Source organism: Rhinopithecus roxellana, chromosome 8, assembly GCF_007565055.1.
Source record: "Rhinopithecus roxellana isolate Shanxi Qingling chromosome 8, ASM756505v1, whole genome shotgun sequence".
In the NCBI taxonomy this organism is placed as follows: domain Eukaryota; kingdom Metazoa; phylum Chordata; class Mammalia; order Primates; family Cercopithecidae; genus Rhinopithecus; species Rhinopithecus roxellana.
The window spans coordinates 85,874,074-85,890,228 of NC_044556.1; the positions used below are offsets into that span (position 1 = coordinate 85,874,074).

At 38.1% G+C, this 16,155-nt stretch overlaps 2 protein-coding genes across 5 annotated transcripts in view; one reads left to right on the forward strand and one right to left on the reverse strand.

Annotated features, from left to right (window-relative positions):
- MIA3 (MIA SH3 domain ER export factor 3) overlaps positions 1-9,224 on the forward strand; it is a 55,081-nt gene extending 45,857 nt beyond the window's left edge. For 2 of the 4 annotated variants that reach the window (XM_030936890.1, XM_010357113.2), the window contains 10 exons: positions 434-494; positions 603-638; positions 714-781; positions 884-984; positions 1,153-1,290; positions 3,030-3,098; positions 3,241-3,320; positions 3,445-3,516; positions 4,985-5,135; positions 6,544-9,224. In XM_030936890.1, coding sequence (XP_030792750.1) covers positions 434-494; positions 603-638; positions 714-781; positions 884-984; positions 1,153-1,290; positions 3,030-3,098; positions 3,241-3,320; positions 3,445-3,516; positions 4,985-5,135; positions 6,544-6,854 — 1,087 coding nt within the window. In that variant the 3' untranslated portion in view covers positions 6,855-9,224. The remainder of the gene's footprint in view (positions 1-433; positions 495-602; positions 639-713; positions 782-883; positions 985-1,152; positions 1,291-3,029; positions 3,099-3,240; positions 3,321-3,444; positions 3,517-4,984; positions 5,136-6,543) is intronic. The other 2 variants (XM_010357112.2, XM_010357115.2) reach the window with 2 other exon arrangements.
- A 6-nt stretch (positions 9,225-9,230) lies between these two features.
- The window catches only part of AIDA (axin interactor, dorsalization associated), a 42,965-nt gene continuing 36,040 nt past the window's right edge, over positions 9,231-16,155 (reverse strand). The window contains exons 8-10 of the mRNA XM_010357118.2: positions 14,531-14,653; positions 11,363-11,480; positions 9,231-11,218 (exon numbers count right to left, since the gene is read on the reverse strand). Of these exons, the coding sequence (XP_010355420.1) occupies positions 11,122-11,218; positions 11,363-11,480; positions 14,531-14,653 (338 nt within the window). The 3' untranslated portion in view covers positions 9,231-11,121. The remainder of the gene's footprint in view (positions 11,219-11,362; positions 11,481-14,530; positions 14,654-16,155) is intronic.

Genomic DNA, 16,155 nt, shown 5'->3' on the forward strand with positions numbered 1-16,155 from the left:
TCGTGCAAACAGTTCTGGGGGTTGGGGGAAGGTGGGGGCAGTTTGTTACATGTGTCAAAAGCCATTAAAGTGATTTTGCCATATGATAGACCCAGCAGTCCTAACTTTGGGAAATTTTTTTATAATATAATTAAAGGATGAAAAAAGGTTTATAGTGGAAGATATTAATAATAGGATTATTTGAGAACATATTTAGGAACAGTTAAAGAAATTTTAATTTATCAACTCAGAATCTCCAGCTGTTAAAGGAAATTGTGTATCATTAGTTTTCATCGTATTGTACTTTTGTTATAACCAACCATGTAAAATATGCTTTATATTTCTGGATAAGCTGTATTAGGGTACAGTTGTTAGGGTAAAGGTTAACATAGTCAGATGGTTTAGGTTTTTATTTGGTTGTGCTTTAAATGATAAAACCAAGTGTAATTATTAGGCGGAGAATTGAAGAAATGGAGGATGAATTACAGAAGACAGAGCGGTCATTTAAAAACCAGGTAATAATTCTAGTGCCCTACTATATAGTGCCCGGAATTCTTTGATAACTACTACAGGCTATTATAATGAATCTGTAAGCATATTTTGTGATGTATTATCTTTTTCAGATCGCTACCCATGAGAAGAAAGCTCATGAAAACTGGGTAAGATTTGTTTTTTCTTTACCTTATTTTGTGCATAGTCTCCCACAGCTGAATTTGGATATTTTTCTGCAATAGCTCAAAGCTCGTGCTGCAGAAAGAGCTATAGCTGAAGAGAAAAGGGAAGCTGCCAACTTGAGACACAAGTATGTGATTTTGATGCCTGTATTTCAGTGTGTGATGTCTTAAGGAATTGGCTTCTGTTTCATATTTAAGTCTTTCTTAAATATTCTTTCTCTATATTCAAGATTATTAGAATTAACACAAAAGATGGCAATGCTGCAAGAAGAACCTGTGATTGTAAAACCAATGCCAGGAAGACCAAATACACAAAACCCTCCACGGAGAGGTAAGGGAGCACCTTGTAAAGGGCAGCAATCTGTTTTCTGATGTAAAATGTATATACGTGACTTTTTGTTTCTGTGTGTAATGGTATGGTACCCTAGGAATAATCCCAAGAACTGAGTAAAGAAAAAAAGTCTGTCTTAAAATGTTAACAAGACACTGTCATCTTTAGGTCCTCTGAGCCAGAATGGCTCTTTTGGCCCATCCCCTGTGAGTGGTGGTGAATGCTCCCCTCCATTGACAGTGGAGCCACCCGTGAGACCTCTCTCTGCTACTCTCAGTCGAAGAGATATGCCTAGAAGTGAATTTGGTGAGCATTCACGTGTTTCCTTGCAATACTCTTTTGGGTGGTTTTTTCCCTTTTATTTGAGAATTCTAATGCAAACATTTTAGAATTCAGGTCTGTCCAGTATAGAAAAGAAAATTTCTTAATTTGTCTTGGTGGATTCAACTGCAAGTATTCAACTGAAAGATTTTGCTTTAGAACAGAAGGCATTTATTACTTTCCTTTATTGTTTTGTTTCTTAGTTTTTTACTCTGAAGTATAAGCTTTTATCTTTCAATTAAAGTTCTGTGGGATTCCTCTACCAAATACAGCTGACACTTGAACAACACAAGTTTGATCTGTGCAGGTCCACTTCTATGCAGGTTTTTTTCAAAAAATATCTTGGGAAATTTTTTGGAGCTTTGCAATAATTTGAAAGAACTTGCAGATGAACCACATAGCCTAGAAATATAAAAAAAGTAAGAAAAATTTATGTATGTCGTGAATGCATAAAATATATGTAAATACTAGTCTATTGTATACTATTGTAAAATATACAAAGATCTATTTTTAAAAGTTAAAATTTATCAAAACTTGCACAAGCACAGATGTACCTGATACCATTCACAATTGGGAAAAAATAAACACATGTAAAGATGCAGTTTTAAATCATAAATGCGTAAGATTAGCTGTAGTACATACTGTACTACTGTAATAATTTCATAACCACCTCCTGTTGCTACTACAGTGAGCTCAAGTATTGTGAGTATCCGCTTAAAACACCATGTGATGTTAATCTCCATGTGGGCAGTTCATCTTTCCAGTTAATTGAGTATCACAGTAAACATAATCTCTCATGGTTCTTGTGTATTTTTCACGTTTAGTGCAATACCATAAACCTTGAATAACACCATGGGACCCATATAAAATGCCACTAGTGATGGTGGAAGTATTCTTCAGAAGCAGAGTCATGACACTACTAGAGAAAGTTGAATTGCTTTGATATATACCATAGATTGGAATGTGCAGTAGCAGTTATCAGTCATTTCAGTCAGACGATTCATCTTGTAAACAGACCATGTACATGTACAGTACAAATACAATACAGTGCTATAAATACATGTCCTCTTATGATACCAATAACATTTTCTTTAGCTTGCTTTATTAAAGTAAGAATACAGTATACAATATATATACAGAATATGTGTTAACTGTTTGTTATTGGTAAGGCTTCTGGTCAATAATAGGCTATTTATTAGTAGGTAGGTTTTGGGGAGTCAAAAGTTACACGTGGATTTTTGACTGTGCAGGGGATCAGCACACTTACCCCTGCATTGTTCAAGAGTCAACTGTATTATAAAGTAGCCTTAATAACTTTATAGTTTATGCGGCATACATGTTTGCACTTCTCATTACTATAGTATGAAACGCTGTTGAGTCTATTTTGAATCCTAAATATGTCTATAATACTCGGTAAGATACAGAAGTCAGATTACATATACACTGAACAAAAATCACCATGGAGAATACAATACGTGGAAGTCGGTAGCTTGAAGTGTAGAACCAGAGCCATTAATGTGCAGGATTTATTGTTCTTTCAGTGCAAGGCAGTTTTTATTTTAATTCTTTAAGACCGTGCATAAATTGTAAGTGATTTCCCTTCATAAGGATTGGGAGACCCATTTTTAATGTTGTTTTCCAGATAGACTTGAACCCTGACCTGTCCACAATTGATTATTTCTTCCAAAAAATACATATAAGGGCTCTGTTATTTCTTTCTCAAGGATCAGTGGACGGGCCTCTACCTCATCCTCGATGGTCAGCTGAGGCATCTGGGAAACCCTGTCCTTCTGGTAAGGAAGCAAGAGAGTGTTCAAAGAGTCTAAAACCATGCAGGAAGTGGTGAGAGGAATTTTTTTTTTTTTTTTTTTTTAATCCTCCTCACAGAGTACACAAGTCAGAATAAATCTAAATCAGTTCTCTGGTCTTTAACAGATCCAGGATCTGGTACAGCTGCCATGATGAACAGCAGCTCAAGAGGTTCTTCCCCTAACAGGGTAATCGATGAAGGCAAGGTAAATGCACCCATTTTGAATAATTAGTTATTTCAGGACATTTAGCTTTTCCTACAACTCTGTCTTTGCCTCATCTCCTATTTGTGTGTTCTACCTGTACTATCTCATTTATTTTTTAAAAAAGCAAACTGTTCTGCAAGAGCCTGAAGTCCCCTCAGTTCCCAGCATTACATCTTTGGCTGAGCGTCCAGTAGCAGTAAGTACTTAGAAGTATGGACTGAACTGGGCTATAAGTTGCATGGCAATATTGATCTTACTTTTATCCTTGAGTTGGGAGTGTTGCTGAAATCTGATGGATTCATTGGCCTTTTCTCCTCTCTCCTGTTTGGTTAGACATTTAACCTGTGTAAAGCATCTGCTGTAACTGAAATTAACTTAAACAAAAGTGAAAAGTCCCCACTCGTGTGTGTTTCAGTGTTTAATGCTGTTAGGCAAAGTAAATTCATTGTAAATTGTGTAATTCATTACTATGTCTTCATTTGGAAGTGTGCTATTTAAGAATACCTCCAATTGTATACTAGGCAAACCCTATTTTGAATGGTCTGAAATTACAGATTGATAACAGAAGAATGTTTGCTGGAAGTGAAATACTGAATAGTGGAAGTCTATAATTACCCATTGAGCCAGTTCCCAGCAGTGTCCTTAAACAGTGTTCACATAAGTGTATTCTCTTGTAACTTGTGTAGCTGTTATGGCTGGTAAGTCCTCTGATCATACCTCACCGTGATTCTCTACATTGAAATTAAAATAAGTTTAATGATTGAGAGTTTCCAACCCACTTTCCCATAGGAAATGATTTATCAGTATCTCATAGTAGACAGTATTACTAGTGAATGAAGGTAAATAGAGCTGTGCCTGTATAATTTGTGTACATAACATTGTTTCTCTTGGAAAATACTTCCAAGTTCCAGCAGAGGACTCCAGGAATACACATCTCTTGAGAAATGTTTTTATCCAAGGGCAGCTTGGATAAGACCCAAGACCCCTTTGAAGTAGGAGACTTCAAAGAGTGTAGAGGCTGCTTTGTGAGACAGGAGAAGCAGAGGTGGAAAGAACGTGGCCTTGGAGTCAAACCTGGCATTGAATTCCAGCCAGCCTCTTACATGCTGTGTGACTGTCAGCAAATCTAATACTCTCTGTGCCTGTGTTCCTGCATATTTAGAACAAGATGGTCCTATTAGAGATTTAGAGATGTGATAATTCGAGTTAATATATGTAAGGCCTACGGAAGGTACTCTGGATAATCACTATTACATAGTAGAGAATGGATTTTTTCATTCCCATTCATTCTCTGCATCCTTAATATGGAAATTACTCTGATGGGAGGGATGTGCAGAGGGAGTGACTGCCTTAGAAATAGACGTATGAATGGCATAACTTCTATATTAGTCAGGAATGACCTCCATTTATAACCTGTGCGGTCCCTTCCATTTGCAGATGTAAGCAATAGTCCGATTACAGCAAGTGTTCACTCCTGTGGTCTACTTTTAACCTTTCTAAGCTATCAGTGGTAACAAATGAGAGGGGTAGAGTTTTTTGCACTAATTCTGCTCTTCGGACAAATGCCTGGTATCTGCTTCATTGGGTTTTAGTTTTTACTGGTGTTGGTGCTTTTGTCTGTCATACCAGAGTATTTCAAAACTTCAGTTGCTTCTACTCTGCAGGTTAATATGGCTCCAAAAGGGCCCCCTCCTTTCTCAGGAGTCCCTCTCATGAGCACCCCTATGGGAGGCCCTATACCACCACCCATTCGATATGGACCACCACCTCAGCTCTGCGGACCTTTCGGGCCTCGGCCACTTCCTCCACCCTTTGGTAAGATGATCTGAACAGTAGTGATTGACTTGTAAAGCACATTCATCTTCCTCTATCCCTTGCTAATACAACTGCAATTGCAGGGCTTTGCAATGCAGTGATGAAGCTGATTGAGTACATTGTTAACTTTTCCCCAAGTTTCTTAGGACACAAAGGGTATTCATAATCTCCTGTGATTAGATGGGCAATAATTGTCTCTAATAGAACAAGGAAAGGGGCTATTCATAAAAAGCCAGAAATACTAAGCACATGTTTATTGAACATCTGTGGCTGTGTACTAGGCTCTGCAATGGATAGCAAGGTAGATAAAATATATCCCCTAATTAAGATGTCCTGTAGGTCACAAATATACACAGTCTACAACATAAAGCTTCTAATCACCCATAATGGAAGCATAAGCAGTAGGTCACAGGATATTAGGGAAAGATACAAACCTTCAATCCTCACCTTGGGAATACAAAGGAAGGAGATACGAAAGAGAAGGTAGAATTTAACAGCTATCTAATGAATGCTGCTGAATTTAATTAGATGCAGCTGGAAGGCCTTTTCCAGCAGGGCAAGCACCTTAATTTCTATGGCATTTTTAGCTCCATCTTGAGCTACTGCATAATTTTTTTTTTTTTTTTTTTTTTTTGAGATGGAGTCTCGCTTGTTGCCCGGGCTAGAGTGCAGTGGCACGATCTCGGCTCACTGCAAGCTCCCGGGTTCACGCCATTCTCCTGCCTCAGCCTCCTGAGTAGTTGCGACTATAGGCACCCGCCACCACGCCCAGCTAATTTTTTGTATTTTTAGTAGAGACGGGGTTTCACCGTGTTAGCCAGGATGGTCTCGATCTCCTGACCTCGTGATATGCCCGCCTCGGCCTCCCAAAGTGTACTGCATAAATTTGTAACTGATACACAGTAGTTAATGGAATTTATCAAAATTTTTATTGCAATGAAGCCATATTTAGTCTGTCTTGGTATGGTGGAGTGCAAATCTATCTTTTTTTAAGATAAAGATAGGTCAGGCACAGTGGCTCATGCTTGTAATCCCAGCACTTTATGAATCCCACCATTCATTAGATGAGGCTGAGGCAAGTGGATCCCTTGAGTCTAGGAGTTTGAGACCAGCGTGGGCAACATGGTGAAACCGCCATCTCTACAAAAAATACAAAAATTAGCTGGGAATGGTGGCATCCATCTGTAGTCCCAGCTACTCGGGAGTCTGAAGTGGGAGGATCGATTGAGTCCAGGAGATTGAGGCTGCAGTGAGCCATGATCACTCCACTACGCTCCAGTCTGGGTGACAGGCAAGACTCTGCCTCCAAAAAAACAAGAAAGGATGACAGACCGTATTAACATACCTGGCATTATCTTAATATAGATATGTTCCTAGGAATTTACTAGAAATAATTTTTGTTTTCCAGGCCCTGGTATGCGTCCACCACTAGGCTTAAGAGAATTTGCACCAGGCGTTCCACCAGGAAAACGGGACCTGCCTCTCCACCCTCGGGAATTTTTACCTGGACACACACCATTTAGACCTTTAGGTCCACTTGGCCCAAGAGAGTACTTTATTCCTGGTGCCCGATTACCACCCCCAACCCATGGTCCCCAGGATTACCCACCACCACCTGCTGCAAGAGACTTACCGCCATCAGGCTCTAGAGATGATCCTCCTCCTGCCTCTCAGAGCACTAGCCAGGACTGTTCACAGGCTTTAAAACAGAGCCCATAACTATGACCTCTGACATTTTGTTGGAGAGAAAGTGTACTGTGCATTATTCATTACAGTAAAAGATTTCATTGGCTTCAAAATCCAAAAGTTTATTTTAAAAGGTTTGTTGTTAGAACTACGCTGCCTTGGCAGTGTGCATTTTTGAGCCAAACAATTCAGAAATGTCATTTCTTCCCTAAATAAGACACCTTTTAAGCTAGAGCGTCCTTACAACTTTGAAATGTGCAATAAAGAATACCTGTGTTTTAGCTAATGTAGCATATGTAATTGCTAAATGATTTAGAATGTCATGAAAAATATGAACATTTCCTGTGGAAATGCTTTAAGAACATGTATTTCCATTATCCTGTTTTTAGTGTACACCAGCTGAATACGGAGCAATGGTGTTTATAAGCGTTTTTTTTTTTTTTTAAACTATCTGGTCATAAAGACTGTTACGCTAAAAATGTTTACTAAAAGATCACTAAACTTCATCTCCCCTCTTGCTGAAGTTCTTTGTAGTAACAGCTCATAAAAATTTGTTATTAATATTTCCCAAGTGTCTGTTGATTCATTGGACTGTTATGAGGCTTGTGCGATTTGGGGAACATGTACACTCAGGCTCCCAGAACTGAAGATGGTGGCCGGTGGCACACTTCTGGCTGCTACCCCGTCACCTGTGAACTCTACAAGTGATGTCTTTTTATTTCAAAGAAGTTTATTTCCCACTTGTATAGCATTCACATGCTTTCTTTACGATCCTCATTGTCTATTTAGAATGGTTTTCTGAGAGTGAGTTTACATTAGTAGCAAGAGTTGTTTGACCTGATGTTCTATTGCTTTTACCATTCCTGTAGAAAAAGGGTACACAACAGAAAAATGAAAATGATGTGTCATGGCCATAAAAGTACAGAAATCTTTAAAAATTTTAAAATGTACGGTCTCGTTTTTCCCATTCCTTGCCACTGATTTTTGAGGAATATAATAAAAAGATTGGAAGAGTATAATGCCATGAGAAAGAATGATTTAGGACTATGAGGCTTACAACATGCCCTAGGTCACCAACCAAGGGTTGAAATCAGTTCTTTTTTAGGGAGGAAGGGTGGGGAGGGGGGGGCGACAGATATTATTCCAAAATTAATATTTAAACATTGGTGCTTTTATTTAAAAATCAATAACTAACCATCTGGAATTGCAGCATACTTAAAGTCTTATCCATTACTACACTGTGCCTTTAAAACAAAGTTTCTTTAAATACAACATTTCTAAGAACTAACTAACTTCAGACATTTTAATTACAGTAATAATAGCACTCCTTTTAAGGAGTTTAAGATCCAGACTAAAACTAAAATCATAAAAGGCTGATACTTTTGTTTGCTGCTAGGTCATATTATTCCATTCTTTGAAGTCCTATGATGTAATATTTTTGAAACCTAGTGTATGTCTTGTCACTGTTGTGATATTTAATTGATTAAGAATATCTTGTAAAAAGGAGTAAAAGCTTCAGTGTGGAACCATTTTCTCTTTATACTGAACAACTGAAGATAGATAGTTTAGAAAGATAAGGACTTTGAAAGAAGGCAACTCTGTCAAAGTTCATAAGGAATATATAAATTCTTCAGGAAAAGAATTCAATCTCTATGTCCTCCCATTTAATATCAAGAATAGAAGAAATTAAGAGGAAAACTCCACAGAAGAGCATAGGCCACTTTTAGCCATGTAAAATAAGATTAAGTCACAAATACAATTTTTGAATTTACCTGTCAGTCTCTTTAGGACACAAAACAATGCTGAAATTAATATGATTTCTAATTTTAAATGTCATTTACGTGTAGATTATGCCATCTAGGAAGATAAGTAGGAAAGGTAAATTAAATCTATTTTTAAAATTCAAAATTAGAGTATTTTTCACCTCTAAAGCCTTTTTTGGTGATTATTCTGTATCTGATATAATTGAAAAACTGGCAAGCTGTGGAGATTCCAGTGTAGCTTCTCTGAGAAGTTGTGAGCCAGTCCATAACTGCTTCCTCTCACATCCATCTGATTGCACCATTTCTGCAGCAAACCCCAAAGCAGGGCGCCAAAATGCAGATGGCATAGGGAGTATCATCCCTCAGTCAAATCACTTCTCCATCTCTAAAGTTTCACCTATTTCGGAAGTCATCTCCAACTAATTGTGTCTGGATTTAGTTGCTAAAATTGTCTTATTTATGAAGCAGCAATATTCAGCCTGAAGGCATTTCTGCTGTAGTTGTAGTGACATCGTCAATGGCTGATTTTTTTCATTGGAAAGTAAGTAATTTGTGGGATGTAATATATTCTGTGTCAACTGCAAGACAATCACTCATTTTCTCATTATATTCAGGTCTGAATTAAAGTTAAGCTAATCACGCAGTGTTCAATTTAAGCTTCTTTAATGTTGATGAAAGGTATTTGTAGTTCATATAAACCATACTTATGTGAAGGATAGCAGATGCTTCATATAAATTATCACTTTGATATACATATCTTATGGTTTATGAGAAAAGAAAAAATAATACATCGGTTTTGCTACATTTTAATGGTTTTTTTTTTTTAAGGGATTGTTTTTTAGGTCTTGTCAGCAACATCAAACAAAAGGTACTGAGTACTCCACAGGGTACAGAGTGCTGCCAAGCACCTTAGAAAAATTACATGACACGGAGAAAATGCGCTTCTTGCTCCTTGAAGAGCTTACAGTCTAGGGATTTGACAACTCACAGTCTTAGGAACTGAGTGAACAACAAAGTAAGGCAAATTCTTCATCCCCTAGAGCTATTGTGGACTGACTCATTTTAGAATTTGGAATTAATCCAATCAAGATGAGAGACAAGACTAAATTTGGCCGAGAATTCGTTCAGGCTCACATAGTTTTTATTAACATCCGTCTAGTAAACAGAATGGACCTAACAGACAACTGAAAGTAAAGACTAGATCTCTTGAAGTGCAAGGGCTAAAACAACTTAATTGTGGTTACTTATTTTAAAAAGCAAACATACTGAATGGTATGACTAGGGTGATTACACTAGTTTAAAAATAGGCCAGGTACTGACATTGCATTCCCCTCATGCATTGCTCATTTAAAATAGTGAATATTAAAATATGTGGGCTTTACATCTAACCCACAGAAAGCCCACCACAAATGTTCTGTGTATCAAATATCCACCTCATGTGTACTATGAAAGTTTTATTTATGCCCCATTAAGTCAAAAGTAAATAGTCAAATTATAGTAAGCTAATGACCTGCATATTTTCATATGGATGAATGTCAGTATATCTAAATAGGAAATAAATGGCGATCCTATCTACCTATATAAAAAAAATAGAATATCTTTCCAGATTTTGCATACTCCTCACTATAAGAAGAGGTATGCGGGTTTTAAGGTTTCACAATCAGTTGTCAGAAAAACAGCAGTTATGCCTGCAGTATCTCGTTAGCATCTGACTCAATTATTTTTAGATTGCATGTTTAGAAGACATTGTAAACCCATCTAAAAATTTGTAATTACTTTGAGATGGTTCCAATGTTAACCCTAGAATCATCATCAGAAAGAGTAACAATGTGATGTAGAAGAACAGCTAATCAACATGACTAAAAATATGCTCATTTTCAGAAAAACAATCTGGTCATCTGGAAACAATCACAGCTACAACCTAGGGAACACTCCCATATGGGATACTGATCTGGCCAAGGCACACTTTCTAAGCAGGAAAACTATCAGATCAGGGTGAATTTAGGCCACTTCAGAGGAGCTGCCTATAAACATCCAGACAGACCTTCTTAGGCCGCAGAACTGGTCCAATTCCTCTTAAAGCAGTTTGACACTACCCTACCCACATCAACCCAAAGCTTGAAGTTAAGTCAAAAGAGCATACTGGAGCAAAAGTGAACAGATGTGTAAACTCTAGCACATTCTTATTGCTGTATTAAGTCTGAAGATGAGCACATCCTACCCACAACAGTATTGTTCCAGGAAGCAGGGTAGGAGTAGTGGTAAATTAGAAAATAGACTATTAATTGCACAATTAATAGAAAAGTAAAAACATGTTTCAAAATCTACAATAAACCTGTATCCAAAGGAGTCCTATATGTCAGTGATGTGCTGGACTTTGAATTCTGTGGTACAGCTTTGCATTGGACTCCCTCTGGCCTACTGGTCTGGGTACGGCTTCCTTCCTGCCTGTTGAAGGGTGAATACGCTACACAGAGCTATGATGGTTTCTACTGAGTGGTAAAATTCACAGAAGTTCCAGGTTCATCATGTGAGGATCATTCCTTGTGCAAAGTTTGATGTAGATGAAGATAAAGTGGTTTCTTGGTCAATAATTGTAATTTCTTTCTTTTAAAGTCAGTGGGTTTCTTGTATCTGTAATCACAACAGAAGGATGATTGTTTAAAATACTTTGATAACTGAACTCTTCCAAGGTTAAATACTGGATATGGGGGATTAAGAAGAAATAGATACTAGTCACCATCAAATTAGTACTAACTCTATATGCACACCACTTACAGTTCTATTACAATTGGCCCAGGTTTAATTTCATCCATCTCCATGAAAGCAAAACACTTGGTGCTGGTAAACCTTTTTTTAGGCTTGTAGTGTTTGAATTCAAAGAAGATAGCTGCACCTAAGGAATTAAAACAAGCCACATAAACCACAGATAGCACATTTCTTGTGTGTCGATTCATTTTCTTTGATCACCAGAAGCATATGAACAGCTACAGCTGGCATAATTTGACAAAACAACTTGTGCCAGTCTCAATGATTTGACAGTAACTTACTATGGTTGTCACCCCAAACTCGTCTGTATCTGAGGAGAGTGACATTTCTCCTTATCATCCAATTCTACAAACTATAGCAAAACTTCTTGAGCTAGACTGCTTCAAGAACGTATAACAGTTATGTACACAGGTAGAATCATAAGCTGCTATAAACTACGAAATGCCACAGAAGAACAAAGAAGATACTTCAATACACATAGAAACTCATTAGGTAGAAAATGCATTTAAAAGAGTTCCTAAAAAAATTTAAGCTTGAATTATTTCCCTTACCCTGAAACAAAAACTCAAAAATTCAATCTTGGGGGTATTTTGGAATTCAAACAACATAAATCACATGCTGGCTGAGCTGTAAAATGTTATCTCTTTCCTTAATACCTTTTGCAGTATTCAAAGCACTGTTGTGATGTTTTTTCTGGAACTGCATGTTTGTGTCAAGGCAGTGCTGTAGAAGACAAAAGGTTCAAAGAGCAAATCTATTTATTCTGCCACTCTCCTCCAATGAGCAAGTGATAATGAGAAATTTAGACAGTTCTGGCCAGGTGCGGTGGCTCATGCCTGTAATCCCAGCATTTTGGGAGGCAGAGGTGGGCAGATCACTTGAGCCCAGGAGTTTGAGACCAGCCTGGGCAACATGGTAAGACCCCACCTCTACAAAAAAATTTTAAAAATAGCCGGGCTTGGTGGCAGGTGCCTGTAGTCCCAGCTACTCGGGAGGCTGAGAAGGGAGGACTGCCTGAGCCCAGGGAGACTGAGGCTGCAGTGAGCCATGATCATGCCACTGTGCCCCAGCCTGTGTGACAAAGCAAGACTCTGTTTCAAAAAAAGAAAAAAATAAGCAATTTAGACAGTCCTATGTCCCCAAAGTCCAACAGATAAACTCTTCCCCCAATCCTGCAGAAAAAAGCTAAAAATGGAGAAATAAGTTGCCTCATCAATGTGGCCAAGAAAAATGAATTTCTAAAGAAGGCATGGAAAGTGAAGGAAGTAAGTCAGTGTCTCACTCTTCACTGGCTACTTCTAAATACTGCCTTAACCAGAGCAGTCCAGGAGCTTGGCTTTCAAAGACAACATACATTTTATACTGTCACTGATGACAAAACCCACAAGTCACTAGAAGTTTAGCAGTGTTCAGAAATGTGTGTACAGCATTGGCACTTGGGTCCAAATGGACCACGTCACATGGCAAGGGAGGAAAGAAAAACCAATTGCTCAGGAGACAACGGGATGTGGTTGAGAGAGAGATGGGCATATTCAGCCATCTACTCCCAACACGCTCGAAAGGATTACAATAGTTAGGTTACTGGTAACATCTCTTCCCTAGGTGTGTGACCTTGCCATTTCCACAAACGGTGGCTTCTCTTCTCCCTCCCACAACACTCAGAGGCATTCTGTCATTAAAAAACCTCAAAGATTTTTAAGATAGCGGAGTCTTTTCAGCTAGGAAACCCATCTCCTCCTCATGATCGTGTCTTGAGGTTTGAATAAATGTGAATGATAAAGTCACGTTTCAAAACAATGCTAAAGTTCAAATATGTTACCATCATTTTGAGGAAGTTAAATTATTAATCTGCATCACCTGTAAATAATATATTTCCTGCATCCCTCATCATGCTTTTTATAAGAAAGAACAAAACATAAAACAAGAATATCCTGGGAAGATTAAGTTAAAATGTTTGTAAACATGAAAGTATGGTCATTAACACTAATATCAGTTAAAACTACAGTAACGGTAAACAGTAAGTTTGAAGCTTGCGAAAACGAATAGAGTCAAATTTTGAATCTAGTGCTACTTTTATTATGTGGTGAGTCGAGTCATTAAGAAAGAACACAGTGTAATAAAATAGAAAAGTTAACCCATGAAACACTCCACCTTCTCCCCTCCACATCACAAACATTTCTTAAGGCAGCGGAGTTAAAGAAATGAAGCAAATCAACAGTTTTGTTCAGAAGACATACTTTGTAACTGAAATTTCTTCAACATTATTTATTAAGCACCTCCTACATACACAGTCTTCTAACACAGCGACTCTGGAGCTTTGGTGTATGTCAGAATCACCTAGAGGGCTTCCTAAAACAGACTGCTAGGCCCGTCCCCATAGTTTCAGATTCAGGATGTCTGGGGTTGCCACCTAACAAGGTTCCAGGTGCTGCTGCTGTTCCAGGCATCATCCTCTGAGAACCACTGTTCTAACAGAGGCACTGAAAGGTCTTTTAGTAGAGGAACAGAGGAGGCAGCAGCACCAGACTTGAGAAGTGAAATATCAAATATTTCAGATGCCGAGGCACTCACTTCAAAAGGCACTTGAATATCCTATAGAGCTTGAACATTTCAGAAACTGCAATTGAACCCTCAGGTGATAAAGGGATTCTGAAGTCACCTTTTTGGAGAACACCAAAATTTTCACTGGGCAAAAAGCATGGGTAAGTATTTAATACTAAGAACTGCACTTGGAAATGTAATCTCACTGTTCCAAAAATTTGCTTTTGTCCTTTCCTATTTCCTAACAATTAACTGCAAGTTGTCGTTCTACCAAACTAGAAATCCTGGAAGAAAACCCTGGTTCTTAATTTTAAGATTAAAAAATCATCAGGGATCCTTAGGGTGCTCCTGCTTCTCCCAGCCCGTCAGTGTGTGAAAAACTTTGTTTTGTTGGTAAAGACAATAAAATTGTATTATCAAAGATTGTTTTACTATATAACAGTGTTATCAGACAAGTAGATAACAAAATTCCTAATTTCTAAATTTTAAAAATACATCTATTTATTCAAATCAATAAACACTATGTTACATTTACTTCTGCCAGATACTAACTATGCTAGGTCCCTCACATGTACAAACACAAATAAGATGAGAATTCTGTCCATAAGAAGCCAATTATTACTTAGGATTACAAACCTTTGGTTAATTTTTCAACATGCTTCTGGAGCTCAATGTCCACGTTAAAATGAACATATGTATCCTCTTTTCTTGAAGCCACAGGGGTATCTTGCACAGGAGTTAAGTCTATGCCATTCAGATCTAAAGAGAAAAGAAGTTTCTCTTTAGGAACATTCAAATATACAGACTTAAAAACTGCAGGCCAGGCACGGTGGCAATCCTAGCACTTTGGGAGGTCAAGGCAGGCGGATCATGAGGTCAGGAGATCGAGATCTGGCTAATACAGTTTCACCTGGCTAACACGGTGAAACCCTGTCTCTACTAAAAATACAAAAAAATTAGTCGGGCATGATAGGAGGCGCCTGTAGTCCCAGCTACTCGGGAGGCTGAGGCAAGAGAATGGCATGAACCCAGGAGGTGGAGCTTGCAGTGAGCCAAGATCGCACCACTGCACTCCAGCCTGGGTGACATCTCAAAAACGAAACCAAATGCTAAAAACAAAAAACTGCAAACTAGGTAGGGCGTGGTGGCTCACGCCTGTAATCCCAGAACTTTGGGAGGCCGAGGTGGGTGGATCACTTGAGGTCAGGAGTTCAAGACTAGCCTGACCAACATGGTGAAACCCCGTCTATACTAAAAATACAAAAAATTAGCCAGCGTGGTGGTGTGCACCTGTAATCCCAGCTACTTGGGAGGCTAAGACAGGAGAATCTTTTGAATCCGGGAGGCAGAGGTTGCAGTGAGCCAAGATTGCGCCACTGCACTCCAGCCTGGGCAATAAGAGTGAAACTCCGTGTCAAAAAAACAAAAAAACAAATAAACAAAAAAAACCCCTGCCAACTACAGGGGAAATCCATATTTCGTAAGGATGCTTGCAGAAAGGTGAGAGGAAATTCTTGGGCTAACAGAAATTCCCATTTGGTGTGAGCAGGTATCTGAAGAGTTGCAGGTGATCACAGAGGCATGTGGAGGGGGCTGAGTGAGGGGATGGGAGATTTCGCGGTGGGAAGGAGGAAACCTATCTCAATCAGGTACAAAAGAAAGCTTGTAGAACACAAAATTTCATCTTTATAGCGAAGAAGTCAAAAGAACTTTTTGTTTTCCTTAGGAAATAGGCCACTATATTTTTGTCGGCAATAAAAACTTAGAATGTAAATAACATGCCTCAATGGGACCTTACCCCTAATTTCCAAACTTGATCAAGTGTATGGTTTGAAAAGGCCTTTAAATCTAACATTATCAGAATCCCCCTGCTGTATTCAAATCTAAGGACCAAAAATGGACATGAAAATTGCCAATGGAACCCTTCCATCAATGAATAATTTTTACAAATATTATCTAAATTCTCATTACATTTGTTATAACAACCTGTTTTATACCAACTAGACGGAACACTAAATTATTGTGCATGGTTTTAATTTCCTGGATCCAGGAATCTTCCAGTTTAATCAAATTCAACATGGACTCATTTAATGACTACTCAAGTGTTTACGTATTACGCAACACATTTGTCTTAGAGAACTTAAAACAATATAGTTCATTGATTGTTTCAGTTCTTAAAGATATTTACAAAAACATGTTTTAGTTCAACATGTATGCAAAGGTAACTTAACAGCTACTACAATATCATTAAATATCTTTGT